The sequence below is a fragment of the Chlamydotis macqueenii genome, chromosome 6 (assembly GCF_036417535.1).
Source record: "Chlamydotis macqueenii isolate bChlMac1 chromosome 6, bChlMac1.mat, whole genome shotgun sequence".
Taxonomy (NCBI): domain Eukaryota; kingdom Metazoa; phylum Chordata; class Aves; order Otidiformes; family Otididae; genus Chlamydotis; species Chlamydotis macqueenii.
The window spans coordinates 22,422,907-22,448,645 of record NC_141561.1 but is presented as its reverse complement, the minus strand read 5'-3'; the positions used below and the strand labels follow the sequence as shown (position 1 = coordinate 22,448,645).

At 42.3% G+C, this 25,739-nt stretch overlaps 1 protein-coding gene across 1 annotated transcript in view; it reads right to left on the bottom strand.

Annotated features, from left to right (window-relative positions):
* Nucleotides 1-18,740, bottom strand: part of METAP1D (methionyl aminopeptidase type 1D, mitochondrial) — a 50,450-nt gene extending 31,710 nt beyond the window's left edge. The window contains exon 1 of the mRNA XM_086751386.1: nt 18,628-18,740. Coding sequence (XP_086607512.1) covers nt 18,628-18,667 — 40 coding nt within the window. The 5' untranslated portion in view covers nt 18,668-18,740. The remainder of the gene's footprint in view (nt 1-18,627) is intronic.
* Nucleotides 18,741-25,739: the final 6,999 nt, after the last annotated feature.

Below are 25,739 nucleotides of genomic sequence, written 5' to 3'. Positions count from 1 at the left end.
GAAGCTGCTCTAACAAATGCCAAAGGGAAAGAATGTTAAGTACAAAACAGGTAGAAAGTATCAGGAAGATCAGGTGCCAAACATTCAGACTCATTTATTCAATTAATATAAAACAAGGATTAAAAAATAAAGGAAGCGATCAGGATTCACTCAACATGAAAGTTCTGCTGTGTCACAAAATCTCTATAAAGGCAGAGATGACATGTTTGATTATATTGCAGTGTAACAGGGCTGGTAGAGCTTCTCTGGGAAACCCCACACTATTCACACCTTGGGGCAGATCCTCCTGGACACCACAGGGGAGGTCCGAGCTCCTCAGAGACGGAACGTGCAGGCTGCGAGGCCACAGGCAGGTGGGTGGTGGGACTCCGTACCTCCTCCCTTCCCACTGCTGGACAGTGGCTTTACCAGCATCCGCTCCCCACATCCATCCTTATTTAAACACGTGGATATCAGCACAGCCGTTGATATTTCCATTTGTTTTCTAGTAACAAATTTTAAACCTTAAAACTTTGGCTTTGGCTTCCGTTGAAAGTAGCTGTTATTTGCTAAACAGGTGTCAGTGATATTGCACACAATATCTCTTTTCCAGAACCTATACTGGCCACTCATTTGCTACCACAATCCAAATTTCTGATGTTGATATATGAAAGCCAATAACATGGCTTGGCCTCTGGCTTTCTCTGACAGCCTTCACCATGCTTCCTTTTCCAATCCACCAACATAAATGAAGGGGAGCAGGAACTGAGCTTCAGCTTTTAAAGTAAACTAACTGACATATGGCAAAGTAGGAGGTTTCCAACAATTCAGACCTCACAAGACTTCATTTGCAACGTTCATGTCCTGGACAAGTGTTTCACCAGTACCTAATAAATAGCTGGGTACAGCAGGCACCTTAACTGGATTCAGTAACTGTTCAGTGCAAAGAGCTAAGGCATCAGTGGCCACTGACCTGGTGGCTGATTTAGAGTAAATTAAACAATAACTACCACTATGGTGACTAAGGTTGAGTCTTTGCCATGACCTTTTCTAGGTGTTGGGAACACGGAGGAGAGATCAGCGCATCTCATGATGTGACAACCCACGTGCAGGTCAGTGTCGGGCACGCTCGTTTCCCCTGTGCCCTGTCCCACATCGCGCATATCAGGAGGAGTTAAGACAACTGACATTCAACATCTGCGAGTTTCTAAAGCACCTCTTTGGGACTGGCTCCAGTCCTGCCCATCTGGTCCCTTGCCTTCCAGTGAGGAAACATCACATTTGGATCTCAAGAGCTAGCTGGGAGCCCTGAGCGATAAGGAAGGACCTCTGGGTCTCTCCACTGCTCCATACCCCACGGTCAACACCCCATCTACTGCTACGAGAGACTTCCTGGAGGAATTGCAAGCAGCCCTTGTCTTGTTGAAACAAAGACAACAAATCATAAATTACAGTAGCTGCTGTAATAATAATAATCCCTAGAGAGCAGATCATGCAGTCCAGTTGCACTTTAGGCAGTGCCTCTCACCTCCAAATCTTGACCTCACTCCCAGTCACTTCTCCCAGTGCACTTTACAGGTGTCAGCCACCCGTGTAACACCTCCCTACGCACGCAGTGCGGCACGGATGGGTACGGCAAGGCCCCTGACAGCTGCTCTCCACACAGGCAGACTTAAAAAAAATTAGAATACTTAATATCTAACCTGTCATCACCAGGCTATTCACTGACTTTGTACAGTTTATTGGACTACTCCGCCATCTGATTTGCTAAGACAGACAGAGTAAGCAAAAGGTCTTCGCAAGGAATTAGGTCTCCAACTCCTTTTCATAGACTGAAAAGGATTTACACAGCTCTTCTCTGCACAGACAGTAATTCTATAAGAAGCAATACACGTTTTGCTTTCTACACCATGAAGATAATCTAACTTGCCAGCTAAATACGACAGGTATTTCTTCAGAGCAGGCTTAGCTACCTTGTCTGCAGGGCTGGGCAGCAATCCATGAAATTCTCCATGGGGACATCCCACTTAACCAGTTGCTAATTTGCAAACTCAACTCAGAACTTTTACATTGTCTTGCACGACTTGTCAAACATTCACCTCAATTCTCTTTTTTGGTGGTTGTTGTTACAGATTTGTGGTTTAAATGTACAGATTTTCAATAGTATCGCCCACTGGAGAGACAGATCGGTGTGGGCAGCGACCTGAGCCCACAGCTGGATCTCCCAGTTGCTCTGACGGGAGCCAGTCGGTTGCAGGAGAGGAAGTTTCAACCAGAACACCGCTCACTTACGTATTTATTATTTGGAGTTTTGGATACATAGAAAGAGCTCCGGAGGCAGAATCAACACAAAAGATTTGTAAAGATATTAATTGCATAAAATGAATTTTTTTTTTTGCAAAGGCTTCCCATTCAATTTGACACAAAAACCTGGCGTTTTTACTTCTAAGTAAAATGTAACATGACTGAGAGAAGAGAAGACTGCATAGCTGCCTGTGTGTTATGCAAGACATAGGCACATATTGCAATCCTCATGGGGAGGACTGGAAAAACAAATAAAAAATGGGCTAGCAGCAAAGCCGTGTATGTGGTAAGGAGGACACATTGGTGCTATGAAGAAAGGCCAGTGATCCTGGCAGCCCCTGGTAAATCTGATGATGGTGCAGACCCATCCTGGCAGTGCTTTACTAAACCTGCAGGTCTGCATGGGGAAACACTGATGTCTCAATTTCACTGCTGATTTCAGCTGCAAAGGCACTGTTTCTCTAACTAAAAAATCAAATCAGTGAAGTTGTTCATTAAACCTCTATCCAGATGTGATTCATGATGCACCATAAATTATTCTGAGGATTATAAAATAGAGCTGGCCAGAGAGAGTACAAAAAGCCTCAGCTCTGGAGTGAGAGCTGGTGGTGCTCCCACAACTTCCTGCAGAAGCCCAGCCACAGAACCAGGCACCTTCTGCATTCAACTTCCTATCTTTGGTCTGTCTCTTGGAATATTTTGGTCCAACACCTGGATAAATTCTGAGTGAGAAGCTTTGGCGCTAAAATATAGGAAAGATGTGACAACAGAAGTTATGTATATTGACAAAATCGTGGCCAAGGTGTGTACAGGAGGAGGTCTTAACTCCTTTTGAGTCTGAAGTCAGCCCCGAATCAGTGAATTCAGTCAATTATGTGCTAAGAATCCTGCTGCGTATTTTAATAATGCAAAATGTGAAGTCCATTTCAATTCACCCACATGGCCTACTGTAAAGTGAGGTGACTGAATCTGAGTTTTATTACCCTGGCCCCAACTTTATAAACGTCAGGGCTCCCAATTTGCATTCACTGAGCAAACAGCTACAGCAAAGTTGACTCTGACTTGGCTGCTGCCACAACAGCAGTCAGCAGAAGCGATGTGCCTGTGCCTCCGCCATGCCCACTCACGGTGCAGTGGCTGGCAGTCCATCATCATCACTTGTCGCACCAGAGGGGACAGGAGAGAATTGGTGCCTTTACCCCAGCCACCCCAGCAGATGATTTTCAGCTTGCAACCTCGCACCGACTGGATGGCAGCCTCGAGCTGGGTCCTACAGCTGGGTATACTGTTCCAGCAAAAGCTGCCAAAGTTTGTCTACCAGCTACCTTATTCTAGTATACCTGATTTTGTGAAACAGTTTTTACAAAAGAGTTATTTGGACAAAACAGACCCCAAATGAATAAAAGCAGGACTGTCTTTATCAAGCAGGTTTTAGACTGCACTTCTTCTGCAGCCTTTGGGTTGCTCTGCAATTATAGTTTTGCCAGAAAACAGGTATCAGTTAAGGAGAGCACTCTACAACCCCAAACTCTTAGGCAACGTAACAATACCACTCAGAAAACCCCTGAGACCGAGCTATACCAGCAAAATAATTATTGCTGGTACAATATGATCTTTTAGAGGAACTGATTTCAGCTTTCTCAGAAGAGAATTCTTCTCATGAGCTGACCTTCTGCTGAATTAGTAGGGTCTGCCAGAGCATCAACAAATCTTTATAAACCCAGAAAAGTCCTACTACTTTATTTATTTCTTTAAAGAACACCAATTTCCTTTGAGCCTCTGTCATGAGCCGTAAGAAGTGTGTTCATAATCGTAATGCAGAACAAGCAAAAATAGCCCTCAGAGGTGAGACCTGCCCAGCCACCTCACAGGCGTTAGCTAAGAGCTCATGGCAATGAAGTTAAGCATCGTCAGCGTCTACCATTCTATCCACGGTGCAAGAGTGTGCCTCAATTCTCAGAGCTGCCCAAACCACTGTGGGCAACACCTCATCTCAGTGTCAAACTGGGATGTCTTTGCAAGGTAACTCTCCACTTTCTCCAGTGCAGAAGGACCTCAACTCAACAACTCTAGATGAGTTTACAAGCACACTCAAGAGCTATGAACCCGAGCAGCACACAAGCAGATCTGCAGTGACCGCTCCGTCTATTACATAAAGCACCTAATTTTAATGACCCGTGGAAGGAGGTTAGGAGCTCCTGCTTTTTTCCAATCCCATCTTCACCTGTGTCTATCAGAAAATCTGAGACTGAACAGCTGGAATTTATGTGAGAAACAAACAATTTCTTTGCCATTTTATTCCAATGTTATGCCACGTCTGTTGACTTACATAATTTAAAAAATGCATAAGGCAGGACCTAATTTATGTACAACTAAACATGAAACAGATAATCTGAGAAGTGTGGATGTTCCTTTAGAGAACATCTGATATGCCATAAATATTAATGCATAAATTTAAATCGTGCTCGTTACTGCAATAGTCCTTCATGTTCAAAATGAGCTTGATCTAAAATTGAAACATAGCTTTAAACAGGTATTTTAACCATAAACACCTGAAAGTAAACAGCTTTAAAATGTGAAAGTTGGAGACTATACAGCTGGTTAGAGTGGCTGGTTATTTATCATCTAAACTCGAAAGAGAACAGTGTGACTTTCAAAAACACTCATGAAAGTTTTCTCAGGCTGCACGCTACAGAGTGTGCCTGCCAAAAGGCCTCTGAGGAGCTCTGAAGAGCCTTTATTCCCTTTTTCTAAAGCTTCCATGCAGCCGGGCAGTTTGTTGAACACTTGCTTTCCAACATTTTCCTCTTTGTTCAGAAATTAAGAAGTAAAGGGAAAGACATCTACTGATTTGGAAAGGACAACGGCTCTTAACAGGAGAACTCCCAGGGGAATCAGTCATTTAACAAAACAAACAAACAAACTTTCCATACTTTGTTTCTATGTCATAAAACATTTCCAGATTGTTTTCCACTCAAATAATGTTTTTAATAGGAACTATTTCAAAGGAATTAAAAAAAAAATACTAATTCCAACTATCCCCTGTCCAGGAACACCTGTGGAAACTACCTCCGAGGAACAGCCAGTGATCATATGGATACAGCCCTTTCTCAATGAACAGTTCAGCTTGCAAATGTTACCTTAAACGATTCTCCTAGATCCTTTCAAAAACATAGCAATATAATGCAACAACTAAGACAAAATGGAGAATTCTGACACTTTTTATCATACTAAACATAGCCACATAGTATATTTGCCTGTTTGAATTGCATTCAATAAACCACAAGAACTTACTCAGTGGTACACAAATTTTCATGCTTACTCTCTCACATTTTACTCCTACAATTAAAACGTGCACTATTCTGGTTATGTGACACACCTTATGAAGTGAAGGGGACTGCACTTAAGTAATTACACATGAGCGTGACACAATTTAAGATAGGGCATTTGTTTCTTTCACATCTGTGAAACCTGACGCAGTAAACCAAAACTGGCACCAAAGTGAGTATTTCATTATCCAAGCTGGACAGACTATATGGTGCTGACAGATAATAAAGAAAAAGCAGTTGTTTTCAACTTGTGCTTTGAAGAAACCTGGGAATTCGATGGCCACACCCAAAGACCATGAAAAGACTTTTTTTTAGAAAGTTCATTATCAATTTCTTTCAGCTCCCTACACAGGAGTCTGCATCACCACTGGAGAATGCTTAGGAAAACCCATGCTTAAAAAAGCTTGAACATCACTGAACAGGCAGGCAGCTCTGCTCTCCAACACAGAACAACGTTGCCCCTTCTGCAGATGTTTCTGCCTGTCTGACAGGCAGTTCACTCTGACATTTGTCGGAGAAACATCCCGAAGAAGAGCACCGTACTGTGCAGCACAGGCCAGCAGCAAGCGCCCTGGGTGGGAGACTCCTCGAGGCAGGAGTGCAGAGGAAGCCCGGGTGCAGGAATGACCAAAGTGAGGAACGGGTAGACGAAAGGCTGAGGAAACCTGTGCAACATGGCAAGAGCCACTGAGCAGAAGTGGCATGAAGAACAAGAGCTTTGGTGACAACTGTGGAGATGGATGGAAAGTTTAGGGAGAGAAAAATTATGGCAGTTCAGACAGAAGGATAAGAAGGGACAGAAGAAGCATTTGGCAAAATGGGAGACAGTAGGAGATCCAGGAATTTGGCAAATAAAACCCAAGACATCTAGAGAGGGTAAAAAATAACCAATTGAGAAGAAACTCTTATTATACAATAACCTGGTTAAAAAAAGTTTTGAACTGGTTCCTCTTTAAAAACCTTTCAGAGTCTGTTTTGACTCCAGATAACACCGAAGACCAATGGTGTGACCTGAACTGCTGAACAGAAAAAATGAGTGACTTTTCTTAAATGGAAACTAGAACTTGACTTCATACAGTGCCTTTCCTACTTAGTGTGTAACAAATTGCCTTAAATACTGGCAGGCAAACAGCCATTATGCACTCAAGAGCTCATACATAATACTACTTAGCATTTTTATAGTGCTTTTCATCTTCGGAGTGCTTTACAAACAACTCATTAATCTCAACCAATGCACCTGCATGGTAGATAAATATCTGCATTGTAGGTAGGTAAAGACACAAAAAGTTCAATGGCTTACCCAAAGCCATGCACACCATCATCCTCCAGATCCCTAGCTCCTGGCTCCTAGTCCCATGAAGGACCTGAAGAAGGCCTTCTCTTCAGCCAGGCAGCTGTTGGAGAACTTGTCTTTCTGAGAGGATGGTGGCAGACTAGCAGGAGAGACTCCCATTTTGACCAAACTAGTGGCCTTCTATGACAGAGTGACTACCTCAGTGGACAAGGGAAGAGCTACAGATGTCATCTATCTGGACTTCTGTAAGGCCTTTGACACAGTCCCGTACAACATCCTTCCCTCTGAATTGGAGAAATATAGATTTGATGGGTGGACTGGTCAGTGGATGAGGAATTGGTTGGACGGTCGTATCCAGAGAGTAGTGGTCAATACTGTTTAATATCTTCATCGATGACATAGACAGTGGGATCGAGTGCACCCTCAGCAAGTTTGCAGATGACACCAAGCTGAGTGGTGCAGTTAATATGCCTGAGGGACAGGATGCCACCCAGAGGGACCTGGACAAGCTTGAGAAGTGGGCCCATGTGAACCTCATGAAGTTCAGTAAGATTGAGTGCAGGGTCCTGCACCTGGGTCAGGGCAACCCCCTATAACAATACAAGCTGGGTGATGAAGGGATTGAGAGCAGCCCTACCAAGAAGGACTTGAGGGTACTGGTAGATGAAAAGCTGGACATGACCCAGCAATGTGCGCTTGCAGCCCAGAAAGCCAACTCTATCCTGGGCCGCATCAAAAGAAGTGTGGCCAGAAGGTCAAGGGAGGTGATTCTGCCCCTCTATTCCACTCTCGTGAGACCCCACCTGGGGTATTCCATCCTGCTCTGGAGTCCCAGTACAGGAAAGAGATGGACCTGTTGGAGTGGGTCCAGAGAAGGGCCACAAAAAATGATCAGAGAGACGAAACACCTCACCTATGAAGACAGGTGGAGAGAATTGGGGCTGTTCAGAATGGAGAAGGCTCCAAGGACACCTGATTACAGCCTTTCAGTAGTTAAAAGGTGCTTATAAGGAAGATAGGAACAAATCTTTTAGCAGGGCCTGTAGCAATAGGAGAAGGGGTAATGGTTTTAAACTAAAAGAGGGTAGATTCAGACTAGACATAAGGAATAATTTTTTTTACTATGAGGGTGGTGAAACACTGGAACAGGTTGCCCAGAGAGGCGGTGGATGCCCCATCCCTGGAAACATTCAAGGCCAGGTTGGATGGGGCTCTGAGCAACCTGATCTGGTTGGAGACGTCCCTGCTCCTTGCAGGTGGGTTGGACTAGATGACCTTGAAGGGTCTCTTTCAACCCAAACTATTCTATGATTCTGTGATTCTATGATTCAGATGAGTTCCCGAGGACCTCTAGCTTCCACCAGGACCACCAAGCCTCAGGAAGTGGGAAGTCCTTGAAACACCAAGGTGAGACTCACGATGTAGATTCTCAAACTGATTCACCGCCAAGCAGTGGGCTGAGAAAGCCTCTGCACTGGCAAAAGCCTCTGCTTCTCCTTCTTACTTATTCTGCAAACGGCTGCACAGTCTCTGGGGCAGGAGATTCCTACAATTCAGACAACAGAAACCTGAAGCCTGTGGCCTCTGAGTACTGCCAGGATGCGACAAAACAGCTTCACTCCTCAGGCGTTCCCTATCAAACTTAGAGTGAACTTTGTCTAGACTGGAAAAAAAAAATCTTAATGTGATTATACCACATGATTGTACTTTTGCCTTTTTGAGGTTTAAAAAGATCTGATATTATTTATTTTCATGGGGTTTTTTTTAAAAACAAACAACCTCAGAAATACTAGGAATGTCAAACCTGGAGCAGACAAGAAGCCTGGAAGATGTGAACTGCAATGCAATACATGTACTGTGCTACGGCAGACCTTATATTCCCTTATACAGAGAAAAAGAACAATGAATTTTTAGTAATGACATCTTTATTTCAGATGTTTATTAGTCACTAGATATAAATAAGTAAATCTGAGAATCCTTATCTGTTCAGCCTTCACGTTTGTGAACTCAGAGCTTTACAAGTTCTCCAGCCACTGTAGTTCCTCCTGGGGTAAATAGCTCATGTTCAGAAAAGTAAGTCAGTCAGAAAAACTGTTACAATAACAGGAACCAAAAAATATTTGAAGGTGAATTTTTCCGCACTTTTTTCTTACACTATCAAGCAAAAAAGTCTCTCTACAAGTAATGGTATAACATGTTAGTTAGGTGAACATGAGCAGTAAAAGATAAATAAATAACAGTAAAAATGTAGGTAGCTAAAAGAGTAGTTAACGTGTTCTGCCTGCCTGTCCAGTTGACTTGGACATAAAAACTAGACTAGGAAGAAAGAAGTAGCTTTCAATTACTCTTCCCTATCTTAATTTTTTAAACTTGCAAAAGAAAAAAAACTAACAAGGTCACACAATCCAAAACAACATGAAGAAACAGCTCTTGATCATTAAGCAGAAACTATATGTTCCCCACATTTAGAAGAATTTTAAGATGATTATTTCATTGCTTTAAACTTTAAAGTGGGCTTGTGTCTGATTGGCAGCTCCACACCTCTAAAAAAAAAGTCAAATTTATAACTTCTGATGAAAATAAAGGCATATAAAAGCAAACTAAAAATAAAACGTACAGAGAATGCAATTAAATTTAATTACATTGAACACTAACATTCCTGTTGCAAACATAAAAACATTCTAAAAATATTTTCTAAATAAAAAAAATCCACCATGATAATATTCTGCAGCTAAAATAATACACAATGTTTACATAATGCAGCTTTTCCAACAGAATGAAACAAATTAAAGAGAAACATGCAAAACCAAAACCAAAATATGCAATTGTATCCACTAAATTCTGGAAGCATAAAAATAATAATGTAGTAAAAAAAACTCAAAACAACATGCTGCAACATTTTTGTTATTTTGTTCAATAAGTTGTCACTTTATTTGTAAGCAGTAATCAAGAGATGTCAGAGGAACCTCTGCTGCTGCCTGTGCTCTTGCCTATCGCTGCTTCTGCTTCAGTCTAGGTTAAAAAGAATCAACAAACTAATAGCAGATTTGACTCGTGGTGAGGTACACTACTCATCAGAACAAGGCAATACTACCTACAAACAACAAAGAAAATTTAAAAAGCAGGAGGTGAGGCCTGAACACAGTTTTCTTTCAATTCTCTTGGGAATTGTGGTACTACAGGTCTTGGATTCCAGGGGAGAGGGGATCATGTTCATCAGTTACAGCAGCTCCTCCGGGCCCAAGTCCAGGTAGACTGCTTGTCTAAACGCGATGAAATATAGGCGCCATCAGGTAACAGCAGTGGTCAGGGAGACTCCAGAAATGTGTAACTGAAAACTAAAAAATGAAATTAAAACACTACAGTAGTCAAACAGCCTCTTTCTACAGGATGCAATAACTGTAAGGCAGAGAGTGTACAACATACAGACCGCTCCTTGCATACGTTCCCTTGCTTTTTCACATACATAACGTGAAAGTTAGACCAAGCACAAAAGTATATTTTAACAAACACTGTTTTTAAAAGAAACTACCACAACAAATGCACACAGCATAAACAGACACGTTAAAAAAGAAAAACAAAACCAAACAATTGCTCTGTAACCCACTCACTCTCCCCGTTAATTACTTCAAAATATTTTCAAATTAAATTTTTAATGCTAATAAATATTGCTAGATCAGCAGCACTGGGATGTGGTGTCTAGAAGCACTGCGAGCTATGCAGGGTTGACACCATCATGTCAAACTGTCAAAGAGAAGAAGAAGCAGCAAGTCTCTCTCAACAGAGGTACATTTCCAAGTGCTTTAGGCATGTGCTTGTTTGGGAGTCGGGGAGAAGGAAGGAGGAATAAAAAAAAAAAGAAGAGGGAAAATTATACAGTCCTGAATTGAGAAGATCATTGTAACCAGGGGTCCTACAGGTGGCAGGGGTCCTACAGGTGGTTTTAGCACAGAAAAGGCCTCTTACAGACTGCATACACAGTCATGCATTACTTTGAAATAGTTTGCAGTGGACCAGCAGAACTGTCACTGAAGAATACTCAAAAATCCCTAAGCTTTCGCTTAAATTTCTTCATGATTCACAACTGCCACAACCAGAACATCATGTCTAGTATGTATAAATATTGTGGAAAGGAAAAACAGCTTAGATTTCATGACACAGACCTCTGCTGCATCTTTAACATCAGAACAGGTTCAAACTCAGAAATAGCCTGTCTTCAAGGTGATTTCAGCAGAAACTCAGCTCTCTTCAGAATAAAAAAAAGAAAATATCATGACACTATAGATTTTTTTTTTTGTAGCCTCCATCTTTACACTCCAACTTTAGCTATATGTAGAGAACCAGGTACAAAATGAGGGGAAGCGTGCCAGATTGGCTCAGTTCAGTTTCCCCTGCATGGCTAGAGATCACCCACAACACAAATCCCAGTCTTCACAGATACATGCTACCTGGTTTTTACGTATGCCTTAAATCCAACTTCTGGTCTAAGTAGGGTAAGTCACTGCAAAAGCTTGAGTAAAAGGTACACATTTTGTAAATCTAGAAAGCCACTTCACATTTGTCCACTGTAAAACTAGGTGTTAGCCTGGTAGCTTAGGAGCAGCAGGCATTAGGGCAGCCTCAGGCCCCATTTCATCCCGCTGATGCCATGCTGCCACAAGACCCTCCACAAACTACTCCCTTGGCACTACAGCTTCTCCATCTGTCAGGTAGTGCTTATGATTTCAGTCCTTTTGTCTGCTGTAGCTACCTGTGCTGCGAGCTCTTGGATGCAAAAAATGTTATAGTATATGTTCATAGGGCATCTGACCTTGTGGCTTTGGATAGTGGAGCTATCTGCTCCAAAATACAATATAATTCACAATTTGAGGTCCAGAATTTCTTTAGGGATGATTCAGTCCTTCATTCTTTCTCTTCAAATGTTACATATTACAGTAAACAAGCTTAGAGACTACCAGAGGCCTGTGATGTACTCTACCGCTATTCCTGATGTTTTAAGTAACAGAACATGCAACGATCAAGAAGCCAGAGGCTTCACTTGCAGTTTGATCCTGTACATAGGTTTGGCAGGGTCATTTAAGAGTCTGGCAGGAAATGCACAAGTTGCGCATCCAAACAGAGTGTGCTCCTTGCTCCGGACATCCCCACATCTAACTCTGAACGCAGAGAGAGCACTCTTAAACCCACTTCGGAAACGCAGCAGCAGGCCAAGTCCCTGTGATGGGGCACTCCAGTTTCCTGGAGGAGGCCTTCCCAGAGCTTTCTGGTATTTTCCTTTAGGGTCAGTAGCCTACACACGCAGCTGGATTACATGTGAATCACTACATCAGGGTGGTGAGCGGCTGCAGACTATGGAAAAGTTTCAGAGCTCTGTGATGGGAATGGAAAGAGAAAGCAGCTCCTTCCTGCTTGGGAAAGACCTACATGAGCTTTAAGGAAAACTCTGCAAAATGAAAAGTGATACATGTACTTAAAGGTGTTCCATTTCCAAAGAAGCTCAATTTTGCCTGAAGGATTACAGCTAAGCTTACCTCACTTAGTTTCTGCTATCTAAAAAAATGTACCAATCCCATATATTTATCAGACTAATTACTGGCAGATATAGGACACTGCCTGGGACCTGGTCACCTGAGGCACACGGAGCAGAGAAAGTATCCACAAAAGGCTTAAACTAAGTACTCTTCAGGAACTTGTCATTACTTTTGTCTCTATGTGGATTTTAGTTGTAACTGCAACAGTGACAGTGCAGCACCAGGTCAATGAGCGCCTTAAGAAGAAAAGACTTTTTATGTACTAGAACAAATGGGTATGTAAGTAGGCGTGGGTCAGTAAAGCTTATACAGATCACTTCACCACACACGAAAATGCTGCTGCCTTATAAGCTGCCCTTTCTCCTGCATCAAACTAGACTGGGGAGCTGCCAACCCGAACGTAGCCTCCACCGTGGTGGCTAGTTTTCAGGTAGATCCATAAGTTGATCCAGTTCATGCCACGGCTGGACATCTGATAATAATTTTCCTTCATTTAAAGGCAATCTTAGCTAACACTGATTGAAGAACCTGAGCTCAGGGAGAAACCACACCCTACAAATCTACCCACAGCCAGAAGTGATAGATCTTGTCAGAACATAGGCGCTGTGTGCTGCCAACAATACATTACCTCTCAACTGAAAGAAGAGAACAATTAAACACTTTATTGAAAGGGGAATATTTTTTCTCTTGTGCCTCAAACCATGAAAGTGCATGTCTTCCCCAGAGTTACTCATTGCTGCGCTGTTGCAATGGGAATAATTCCTTGTCTGCCTGATTATTTTCAAGACAGGGATGAAAACTCTGTTAGGATCATTTGAAAAATATTAAAAATGTACTACAGTCAAATGGTTTGAACTTCTACCATGCATAATTTGCAGTTGATAATGCTAATGTTGAATTCTGGAGACATGAGTCTGTTTACAAATTAATGGAAATGTGAAGTAATATTTCTTTCAGCTAATTGTCCAGCTCATATATTGCACAGTGCAGCCAAGCATCATTTGATCTGGAAAACTCTCCCATGAAAGTTTTCAATCATTTTTTCTCATCTGCCAAAAATGTCAAAATTACAGGACATATTTCATTATCAGTCTGGAATACCAGGAAATGTTTAGTCAGGTCTATCCAAAACTGTTATCTGTATATGCTATGGTTATTTTTTTAAAAAGTATTAGCTTAAAAGTATTTAAAGTCACCATAGGTGAGGATTATTTTTTTTGAGTTGCATATTTCTAAGTTTCTTTTTAATGGTGATGAAGATACACATGAAGAGATACTTTCAACATTTGACTAGTAATATGCTAAGAAGATTTTTATGATTCATTGTTAACATGAGCATAATCTTGTATATGTTGAAGTTTATGGTTAAATACACTTATCAAAGGGCAAGCTACAACATTTAAAAAAAAATGCAACTCCTATTTCAAAGCACATCATCAAAAAGATGGAAATAAATTGATTCAGTAGTACATGGCAGTTAAAAAGTCTGGCATGCTTTGATTTCAGCAAAAAATAAAACTACCGTATTCTTTCACTTCCTCTCAAAAGTATCGAAAAGTTTGCAATTTCTGTGAGCATTATCAAGGGCTGCAGACTAATGAAATGCAAGATATGGACCATGTGTATCAGAAATACTGCTTAGTAAAAGATTCAGTAAAGTCTTTATGGATAACTCAAGAGACAAGAGTCTTGTATTAGACAGTCATTACTGCTCCATCTTCTAACCCAAATTTATTCAATTTCTTAAGTCTGGTCAAATGTTTTAAGTCAACTCCAATTCCAATGCAGGAGTGAAAAAAATCAAGTTTCCAGTTGGACAGAATATCAATAAATATTGATAATAATAAGGATTAACTCCAAATGAAGATCAAGGTAATGGAAATAACATGCTCCTAAAATACAGTTCAGTACCTTATTTTTTAGAGGAGTGGCCACTGCTTCCACAAGGACCAGTAGGCACCCTCAACTGCATTCATGAGACAAAGCTGACCACAGGTGTTTGATGAATTCTGGATAAAGAATAAATATGTAATGAATACAAGTAAAAGAAACAGAAAAGGAAAGGAAACTAAGTACACTGTGGGAAGGATGCCTCAACTCAGTTCTGATTCTCATTCTGCTAACTATTCTGAAAGAACCTAGATTCTCAGTAGCAGGCTGTGTGGCTGAGGAGGTGACATGCCGGCAAGTTCAGGTTCCCGCCTACGGAAGAGGTGGGTTAGCGATGGCAACGGGATATCAGAAACTGCTGCAAAAGATTCCCAGAGTGAAGACAATCTTCTCCCATCACAGGTGGTGGAAACTGCAACAGTTTTGTATAGATACCATACAGTAAAGGTAACTGATTTGATCTTGACCATGTTTCTGGAAATCAAAGAGCCATGGAAATGGAGATTTGAAGAGATATACAGCAAGCACTTCATTTATTTGTTTAACCAGCTCCCAGATGAACACTGCATAGCACGCTCCTGTACACTAACATGCGGAATTCAAGATAAAAAGATAATTTAAAAGTTGACTACCAGATTTACCATCCTAAATGGCAAAGCCACGTCTGACCACAAAGAAAAACACTACATAAAATTATATATATACACTTTATCTAGAGGATGTAAAACAAATCACTTCATATTACCTCAGCCACTTGCTTACACCTTTTTCCTCTCTCTGCAGTGGCCAAACTAATTTTTCTAAGTTCTTCAGAACAGTTTGAAGATTTTCATATAAATAGTCTGCTGGAGAAGAGTTTATTCCTTTGAAACACTCAATTTTGTCTAGACTAACTACGAAGTATAGACAATGCTCAACCATGCATTACTGGCAAGGCCTGTGAACCAAACTGGTGATCTGTAAGGCCCAAATAAGAACAGCCTGTAACATTAAAAAAAAAAAAAAGTAACAAATATTAACTTCTAATGAGACTCAGCACTTGGAAGGGTGAGGCTTTGAAGCTGTATTGCAACAATATCAAACTTCAGCTATGCTCCCCTGCTTTTTTTGAAAAATATTTAAAAACACATTTGTGTATCTCCTCTTCAGCTACGGGAGGGGAAAATATTAACATTCTTAGAAATATCTTGAAAACAAACATTTCTAAAGGCTCTGCATCTGCAGAAGAAAAGTACCTCTCAACATCTCACGTACTGTGGTGCTGGAAACAGCTACAGCTTCTACAGGAGAGCAGAGTTTCTAGGTTTATTGGTTCCTGTGTAGGAGCCTGTGTATGAATTCCTACTTCCACAAGGGGCTTATCAAGGCAGCGTACGAGCAGACAGACGGCCTGGGAACACGGACTACATATCCAAGAGATATATCACACACTGTCAGCATATTGTAAATTAACTTTAAAAGTCTGGCCAATAATACGCCACATAGATTACTACAGAATACTTATTTATTGTTAGAGATAGGGAATCAGTTATATCAGTATTTAACACAGTAAGTAACCCATTTTCCAGGGGACGTCTTCTCATAAATTATTTTCCTGTGTCTCAAAGTCCTGAAACTTCATTAAAAGAAATGAGGGGCTTCTACTCTACAGTAATTTACTCGTCTAAAATGAATAAATCAATGGGAGATTATTATGCCTTACACCATCTAAGTTGTATGTGTAGACATGTAGTTCTTTGATTTCTTCTACTTTATGTTATTACCAATTAAGTAGTACAGATGCAATTGCTGGAATACCTGGAACTGTCATAATACGTAACTAGACCATTTACAAGCCCATGAATCTCCATGTAATCCGTACTACGGATAAGTACGAACCACAACATGACACACCGACTCGATGTGTCCACATTCTGGATGTTTCTTAGTTTCCTTTTACAAAATGGTAAATGTGATTCGCACTTCTATGCATAACCTGTAAAATACTTTCAAATACCGGTCAAGAAAGGTGGCAGCTAAAATCCAGTTCAACTCACTGCAAAGCCACTATGAGAGGCAGTGTTTGAGCATACAGCAGTTCACAAAGGTTTGTGCAAGCCACTCACACTCTCACAAAGTTGTGTATCTTCTCCTTGGGTTGACAGTGTTGCAATTCTGACACTAGCAAGGCAGAGACTATTCAAATAAATTCCCCATAAGTGTCCCCATAAGACACAAACTGTCTTTTTAACTTCCTACAATCTTTCATTCAACTTTTCTTTTTTTCAAATATAATAAAGATTTTTTTAGGCTAGCCTAAGTCCTTCTGATATGTGGAGAAAGTATTTAACCAGTATAAAAACTTCCAAGATCTCTGCTGTTCAAATGCACTTATCTAGAAACAGTTCCATTGTAGAGAAAACTTTCCTTTCATCATTTATAAAAATATAACACCAGAAATATGAAAAAAATATTACAAAAGAGGCTACAAAAACATAATTTTTGTTCCATTTAGGTAGAATAGATTCCCTTAGGTGAATAGAAATCTAATTTAAATTACTTCTGTCTTTCAGTATTTGCAAATTAAATTATACTGAACTGTCCAATTCAGAGAAAATTGGATTTGGTTTAATCAGTCTTGTCTGAAGTATGACAGTTTTGCTTTTTCAACTTCTGGAAATACATATCCACTAGGGGAGCTGAACAAGGTTTGATGCCTGAAGGGAAGGTACGAAGGCTTAACAAATTTAAACAGTTTGGCTCTTTTAACGCGATGACAGACATTGGGTTTCTAGGTGTGGAGGGAGCTGGAGGCGGTGGTAGGGCATGGACACACAACCAAAACAACATCCAGAACAAAAAGGCTGCAGACACAGAACTGCTGAAGCAAATAATGAACAGTATGAAGCTGCACACGAAACTTCAATTCATTTGAGATTCAAATAAATAAATCATTGTTTGTATGGTATTATATACGAAAAAAGGTAACTGTGTTCCACACACTTCCAGACGTGAAAGAGTGAAGGTTTTGACAGCTGTTAGAAATAAAACAGGGGACTCTGAAAGCCAAATGTTGCAGCTTTTCCCAAAGTTCAGGTGATGCTCAGATTCCAAGACTCCAGTCAAACTGATATTTCCCTATAGACAGGAGCCTTCATCACTGACAAAAAAAAAATTATGTGGCACTTCTGCCCTGCAAAATTCTGGATTACCTGTGAAGAAAAGGCCTTTATATTTTCTAGTGTTTTTCAAGACTGTCAAACAGAATGAAAAACAAAAGTACAGTAGACGATCAGGATCAATAACATGATAAAAGCGACTGGAACTTTGTTAGGCCAGCTGTAAAGCACTGCAATATTATGCTTTAGCTGAAAGCACACTGCACTCAGTTTAATGTTTAAATTAAAAATAATCTGGGATCACTTTATCCCCTATTACTACACTAAGTATTTAACAGTCTTAAAAAACATTAATTCTACTACTCTTTCATCAAGATCGTTGTGAGGCATTTCCTCCTGTTCACACATTTCAGATTTTACAACAGGAGCTAAAAAAAACCACTCCCAGAACGGTATGGCCCAAAGAGCTTCCAGTCTGATTTAACACGAGACAATAAAACACTGAGGGGAAGGAACGAGAAGCAAATAACGTTACGCCAGTAAGATAACGCGATTTTCAGCAAAGTACAGCATCTCGTACAATGGTTCTTGTGTACTAATAAATAAAAAAGACACACGGGAGTGATTCACTTGAGAAAGGCTATGCGGTAGAAAAGGCGTTTTTAGGAGTGCCTCGGTGTAGGGGGGATGAAGGGACCTGCAAAGCCATCACACACGGCGAAGTGCCAACAGGCACAAAGTTCTGTGGCTGAACGGGCTGGCAGCAGAAACACGCATACGTCCGTCAGATTAGCTTTTCTGCCAAACACTTAAATTGGAACAGCAAAAATTACCACAGCAAAACCAGAGCAAAAGACTCCTGCGGCCGAAGCAGCAGGCGCCGTCCCGCCCTGACCGGTGCCAGCCCAGCGAGGCGGCCAGGCCTTAACGGAACTTGAGACTTGGTAGCCGCGGCCGCCGCTGCGGGACTCCACGCGCCCGGGCCACCTTCCCGCGCACGGCCTGCCTGGGCGCGCTCCCGCCGCTCCCACACGCGCGGCGGTCTCCCCGACGGGGCGGCGGCGGGTCCTTTTGCTCCTCGGTTTCAAAGCAAGCCCAGGCTCAACGGCGGGGGCCGGCGGGAAGGGCGGGAGGAGGGCAAAGCGCCGGGCCGGGCCCGCGCCTCCGCCTCTCCCCCCTCCCCCGCGGCGGCGCGCACTCACCTCCGCCCCGCAGCACGTTGACAGCTCTGGGCGCCGCCATCTTGCCCTTGTGAGACGGGGTCACGTGCCCGCGGGAAGCAGGGCGGGCTGGCAGATGGGGGGGGGGCAGCGGGTCGGCCGGGGCCGGTATGAGGCGGAGGGGGGTCTCCGCAGGTAAGCGACCGTCCCTTCAGAACAGCCGGCAACGTGCCCCAACCGGGCGGCGTCCCGGGGCCGGCGGCTGTCACCCCCGTGCAGCCTTCCCCCGCTCCCCCTCGCCTGCGGGCGCGGAGCCCGGCTGCTCCTCGGCCCCGGCTGTGGCAGCGGGGCGGGAGCGCCCCCTTCCCGCCCTTTCGCGGCGGGATTTGAGCGGGGCGGAGGACCAGGGCGGGCTCCGCGGGACGCGGTTTGCCGGTGACAGCCGTCAGCTGCCCGTGCTGGTCCGCGCTGCCGTCAGCGGGAGCCCCGGCCCGTCCGGCTGTGGGACGCCGGGCGGCCTTCGGATGGCTGTTCCTCCGCAGCGCTGCTGAGGTGCCCTGCTCCATCCTGCTCAGCTTGATAACGCGCCCGGCGGGCTTGGAGGCTGTGCCGTTGGAGGCGGCACCACCTTTTCCCCACAAGTTGGAAAGTTGAGACGTAAATGGGACGTTCTTGTCAGCTTTCCACCAGCAAGAGACGTGGCAGAGACAGCACTTCCCGAAGCGGGACCCAGTCGCAGAAGAGCTGTAACTATGCTAACCCGTGAGTGCTGGAGCTACCTTGTCGTTTCTTTCCTTTTCTAAAAAACAATACAAAACTTTTTAAAAAATAAAATTTTGTACTTTTGTGAATAAAAGTATGAGCTACTCTTTATTAACTAAGTTTTTGCTGTTAAGTTTGTTGTAAAGGCCTATGCAAAATCTGAAGGATAAAGCTTGAACCCTAAAACTCAAACATTTTTCTAGCTAAACTCATAATTTCAACTACACAGCCAAAGTTCCTGCATTTAGAAAAGATCTAAAAGAGCAATCTTTTCAGTAGAGCAGCATCTTTCCAACCTTTTTGTGGTACAGGAATCACCTTACTTTAAAGAACTATCACCATCTTGCACAGTGTTGGCAGGGTAGGTTTCGTTTGCAGTCAAGTAAAAAAAAAGAAAAAAAAATCAAACTGAACTTCTAATGTCCATTTATAAATTTTATTTTCCACTGTTTTGTTTCCTTATTTGCATTTGGCTAGCCTGTATTAACTTTTTTCTTTAAAACACATTTTGCAGTTATTTTGAAATTATGTCCTTCTGGCTAGTTACAGTTTGAAAAACACTGTTACAAGACTTAAATCCAACAGCTGTCAGGCAAATACCAAACCTAAAGGAATCAAATCCCCAAATGAATAGAATGCATTAGGGTAGTGGTTGCAAGAGAAGAGGGAATAAACCAAAATGTAGAAGTAATACAAGTATCCTTTCTTGTACCCTCACACACGTGTATGCTTGCACATGTGCACACACACACTGGTAACCTGTGGGATACGTAAAAAAATTCTCAAATGAGAACTGAGGCTGACTGTTTATCTCCAGATTTGTTTATCTCCTGGTACAGCTGCTTGTAGTTTTTAACTTCACATGTACAAATTTTATAATTTAGTTGACAAGAACAGACTCAAAGCCCAAGGATGGGAACACTGATGTTATTTACCCCCTTTGTACTCTGCAAAAAGCCTGAAAAATGTATGAACTTAAAAGTTACACTGCAAATATTTCTGCCTTTAAGGAACAAATGCCAAGCGTTTTCTGATCAAAAAAATATACTGTGATCCTCTTAGTTGTCCTACACAGACATTGCTCGCTAAAGTACCTCAGTTAATCAGCTGCCACAGTGCAAGAGGCAGCCTATCCAGCCAGTCCACAGAGTAGTTTAAAGGTCAATACAATACCTTGCACTGTCTCCAAAAAAATAAAACAATCCACTTCTTATAGCTCCATTCTGCACCAACTGACATGTTTCATCATCGTTATTCAGTGAGGGGAGAATGACAGGACTTCAACCGAAGAAAAGTAGAGCTAAAAACAAATGAAGAAATGGCATTGCTAAGCTGCCCACAGTTACACCTTGTGAGCATCGTTAGCCACTGCTCACTGGTGAGAGCTGTGCGCGTGTTTCATCTGTGGAGCAGAAAGGTGCATGTCTTCACCTTGTTCCTAGTTCTGCAACACAGTATGGTCTTTCAGGAGTTTGAATCTCACTATGCATAATTTTATCTTATTTTCTATCTTAGCAAGGCTTTAGGAACGCAGACACCCAACTGTCAGTTCTGTGACAACAATGTACAGCAATCGCACATTGTTGCTGCTTGGCCTAAGTAAATACATGTATGCTGTGCTTGTGTGTACCTAGAGAGAACAGCACACTTCACATGAAAGTAGCCATGTACAATAAATAATTCACTATCTTTTCCTGATCTGTCACTAAAGGAGAGAAACATAGTGCTCTAAAGTAGCCTGGTCTCATCTTTCTTATGTGAGTGAGTAAGTATTTCCTACTCAGTGGAATGAGAGGCCACTGTTAGAAAAAATAAAACGACTGTTTGGCTTTTGTCTGCATCCGTAAGCCCAAAATTCCTGTAACAGACTGAAAATTGATTGATGGCATAACAGAAGTTATGCTGCTACAGGCTTTATAATTACCTTGACCTTAAGTGTCAGGTTATTTTACAGATACTTATAGGCACATGCTAGCTGTTTGGCTGGACCAAATCCTTTTGCATATCGGAAACCAAGAGGGGATCAACTGAATTACAATTGCATTCCAAGAAAACAACTGTGTAATTTTTCATAGAATCATAGAATGGTTAGGGTTGGAAGGGACCTTCAAAGGTCATCTAGTCCAACCCCCCTGCAAGGAGCAGGGACATCCCTGACTAGGTCAGGTTGCTCAGAGCCTCATCCAGCCTGGCCTTGAACGTTTCCAGGGATGGGGCCTCCACCACCTTTCTGGGCAACCTGTTCCAGTGTTCTATAACTCGCATCATAAAAAATTTTTTCCTAATTTCTAATCTAAATCTACCCCCCTCTATTTTGAAACCATTACCTCTCGTCCTATTGCAACAGGCCCTACTAAACAGCCTCTCCCCATCTTTCTTGTAGGCCCCCTTGAGGTACTGGAAGACCGCTATCAGGTCTCCCCGGAGCCTCCTCTTCTCCAGGCTGAACAGCCCCAACTCTCTCAGCCTGTCCTCATAGGAGAGGTGCTCCAGCCCTTTTATCATCTTTGTGGCCCTCCTCTGGACCTTCTCCAACTGGTCCATGTCCTTCTTGTGCTGGGGGCTCCAGAACTGGACACAGTACTCCAGGTGGGGTCTCACCAGGGCAGAGTAGAGGGGGAGAATCACCTCCCTCAACCTGCTGGCCATGCTTCTCCTGATGCAGCCCAAGATGCGGTTGGCCTTCTGGGCCGCAAGGGCGCATTGCCAGCTCATGTTAAGCTTCTCATCCACCAGCACTCCCAAGTCCTTCTCCTCAGGGCTGCTCTCAATCCATTCCCCGCCCAGCCTGTATTTGTGCCTGGGATTGCCATGACCCAGGTGCAGGACCTTGCACTTGGCCTGGTTGAACTTCATGAGGTTGGCACGGGCCCACCTCTCCAGCCTGTCAAGGTCCCTCTGGATGGCATCCCTCCCTTCCAGCGTGTCGACGGCACCACACAACTTGGTGTTGTCGGCGAACTTGCTGAGGGTGCACTCTATCCCACTGTCCATGTTGCCGACAAAGATGTTGAACAGGGCCGGGCCCAGCATGGACCCCTGAGGGACGCCACTCGTGACCGGTCTCCACATGGACATTGAGCCGTTGACCACCACTCTGAGTGCGGCCATCCAGCCAACTCCTTATCCACTGAGTGGTCCGTCCATCAAACCCATGTCTCTCTAGTTTAGAGAGAAGGATGTCGTGCGGGACAGCGTCAAAAGCTTTGCACAAGTCCAGGTAGATGATGTCAGTTGCTCGTCCCTTGTCCACTGATGCCGTCACCCCGTCATAGAAGGCCACCAAATTGGTCAGGCACGATCTGCCCTTGGTGAAGCCATGTTGGCTGTCACCAACCACCTCCTTGCTCTCCATGTGCCTTAGCATGGTTTCCAGGAGAATCTGCTCCATGACCTTGCCAGGCACAGAGGTGAGGCTGACCGGCCTGTAGTTACCCAGGTCTTCCTTATTCCCCTTTTTAAAAATGGGGGTTATGTTCCCTCTCTTCCAGTCATCGGGGACCTCACCAGACCGCCACGACTTCTCAAATACGATAGCCAGTGGCTTGGCAACTTCATCCGCCAGTTCCCTCAGGACCCGCGGACGGAGTCTCTGGATAAACCTTAAGCCTAACAACAGACATTATTTAGTGATGTGTATTTTATGCTTAGATGTAGTTTTCCTTCTTTTACTAAGAAATATAAATAACAGATACAGGTTTGTTAGGAGCTTTGTACCAGTAAAGTGAGGATGAATATCTCAGAGGGACAGATACACCATATCCTAACACAGCAAACCTGAAAAATCACACTCTGCCATGTTCAAGTTCTGTCACCAAAAGAAAATACGTAATAAGCTACACCAAACTGTTACATCACAGCTCTAGGGAAAGCAAAACTACTTATTCATGGTACCTGTCATATTAAATTCATTCTAGGGAAAGATTTTATCTTTTCCATTAAACTATGAAAGTTTTAAAAACATGAACATCCCATACGGCTCTTAACTGGAAGACAGACTAGCATGTAAAAATACCAGCTATTGAACATGCAGCACCACCCTTACTGTCATACCATTTAGAAACAAAAAAGGGGATGTCAAGCTCTTCCCATTGATCTAGATTTCCTTTACATTTTATCTGTCTCAAGCTGTGCAACAACCTTAAATGGAGCACATACCTCCTGTATGAGGAATGTTTACAGCATTACATGTTCTTTATTTACTAAGGAAAGAAAGTAGTGCTACTCGGGGCGGGGGGGGGGGGGGGGAGGAGGAAAACAACAAAATCAACGCACAGTACTGCTCCTGCTATAAAGATTTTTTGCTAAGGCAAAAGAGAGGATTCTGAAACGCTTTTCCCAAGGCTTTGTTTTCATCGTGTCATTACCTGAGATTCCTTCAATTTGTGTGGGAGCCTTATATCTGAAATGAGCTTTGAAGAGTGGAAGGAGGACTTTTTTTTCCTTTCTCTCTTTGCTTCTCTAGTCTGGAAAATGAAAAATACTTTTAACACGGAAAGCTGGAAATGGTTAGGTTAATGATATTTTTTACACCTGCTTGTACTGTTACAGGTCTAAAAGGAAGTTCAGATACAGAGTTTGCAGCCTTGTTTCTTGCAATTCTGTTACTGAAGGCTTCAGCATAAGGAACAAAGAAGCTAGTAAGCATATATTTGAATGAGTAGTTTTGAGTAGAAATCTGTATTTGTATTGTTTTTCTTTTTACATTGTAAAAGAGATTTGAGTGATAGGGAGACAAGCCCATTTCTACAATTTTCCCTCCACAGATACAAGCCAGTATGATGGCAGATAGCATGCCCTCCCTGAGCAGAGCTTGCATCCGTTTATATTGCTTTGTGTAATAGCCTTGGTTTTTTACCGGTTGCGCTAAATTCTCAGTCTCAATTCCACATAGCGCCACTGGTGTGGTTACTAGCCTTTGGTAAATTAAACATTTTAACGGAAAGAACTCAGGATTCACTTGAAAACTTTCTGATCATTGGAGAAAGAACTAGCAGTGTAAAAAGGCTGGAAATACTGATGGCACAGGGAAAAAGTGTTTCCCATGACTTTAGGTTGGTATTTTTCAGGAAACTGAAATATCTGGAACAGATACTTGCTTATGAGTTTCAGATTTTAATATTTTACCATGCTTTCTTTTTGTCAATTTTAAATCCAAATTATCCTAGCAAGCAATGTTTCTCAAAGCAGTAGCCTTAGAGAATAATATTTTTCAATTTGAAAGCTGATATTCCATGTTTTTAGGTGATAGGCTTACAAATATAACAAGTATTTCTAGCTCTAACAGTTTGATACTGATGAAATTAGGCCAGAACTGACACTGTGAGAGAGAAAAGGTAAAACGGCAAAACACGCGACATGATTTTCAAGGCTTCTAGTGTCTGCCAGTCATACAATATGATAAAGGAAAAGCATAAAGAGCAACAAAGTCTCAGTGAGAGACAAAAGGAATTGAAAAAATGATCTATATAAGCAGACGTAAATCCTTCGTATAGACATTATGGGCTGCTTACCCTCCCGCTGACATTGCACAGAGACAATAGGTCAGTCTTGAATTGCCTAAGCTGCCATATAGCAGCTTTGTGTTTGTTCTTGTGAGGCACAGGCATTTACTGCCCAAGATACTGCTTCAGCTACATCAGCCATTATTGCCTCCACTACAGCAGTTAGTGTCCTTCAAATCCTGCAGCTTCAGGTAGCTTGCTTTCTCAGTTCTGAAGCTATAGATATTCTGTTGTATTTCTTTGGATTATTAGTTGTTGAGCTAGAAGTTGTTTCCTAGTATATGCAGGAGGTAATGTCTGTGTTTCAAAATACATGAGAGGGAACATTTTGACTCAGGTTTCTAAACATAAGCATTTTTCAGAGCTTGATTTACCTCTTGGGACAAAATCTTGGATTAGCACCATTAACTTTGCATGGAAAGAATATTTGTCTCTACCAGTTGATCCAAATTCACAATTTTAGATACTCCACTGAATTTCTTTGAAGTAGATTTACTGTTGCTGTGACTGGATTTGTAAGTGATGTAAGGGCAAACCAGCTGTATCTACAATTGAAAACTTTAAATATACTTACAGATCTAACGTACATTCTGAAAAGAATATTCAAATGCACAAAACTTTCAAATGCTGTATCAGTATCTAGTGCAAAGTTTCATTTAATGTTTGAATGAAGTGACTGAAGAATCTGGAACTAATGAAAATGCAGGAAAAAAAAATCACATAAACCTATTATTACTGTATGTTCTAAGTTCCTGTTAGTTCCTGTCCTCAAAAGGACAATAGCAGCTTAAGGTAAGAAATCTAGGGTAACAGATTATATGTTTGAACAAAAATAATTTTTATCTAGGATAACTTTAATGTCATATTGTGCCCAGAATAGAAGGCTCT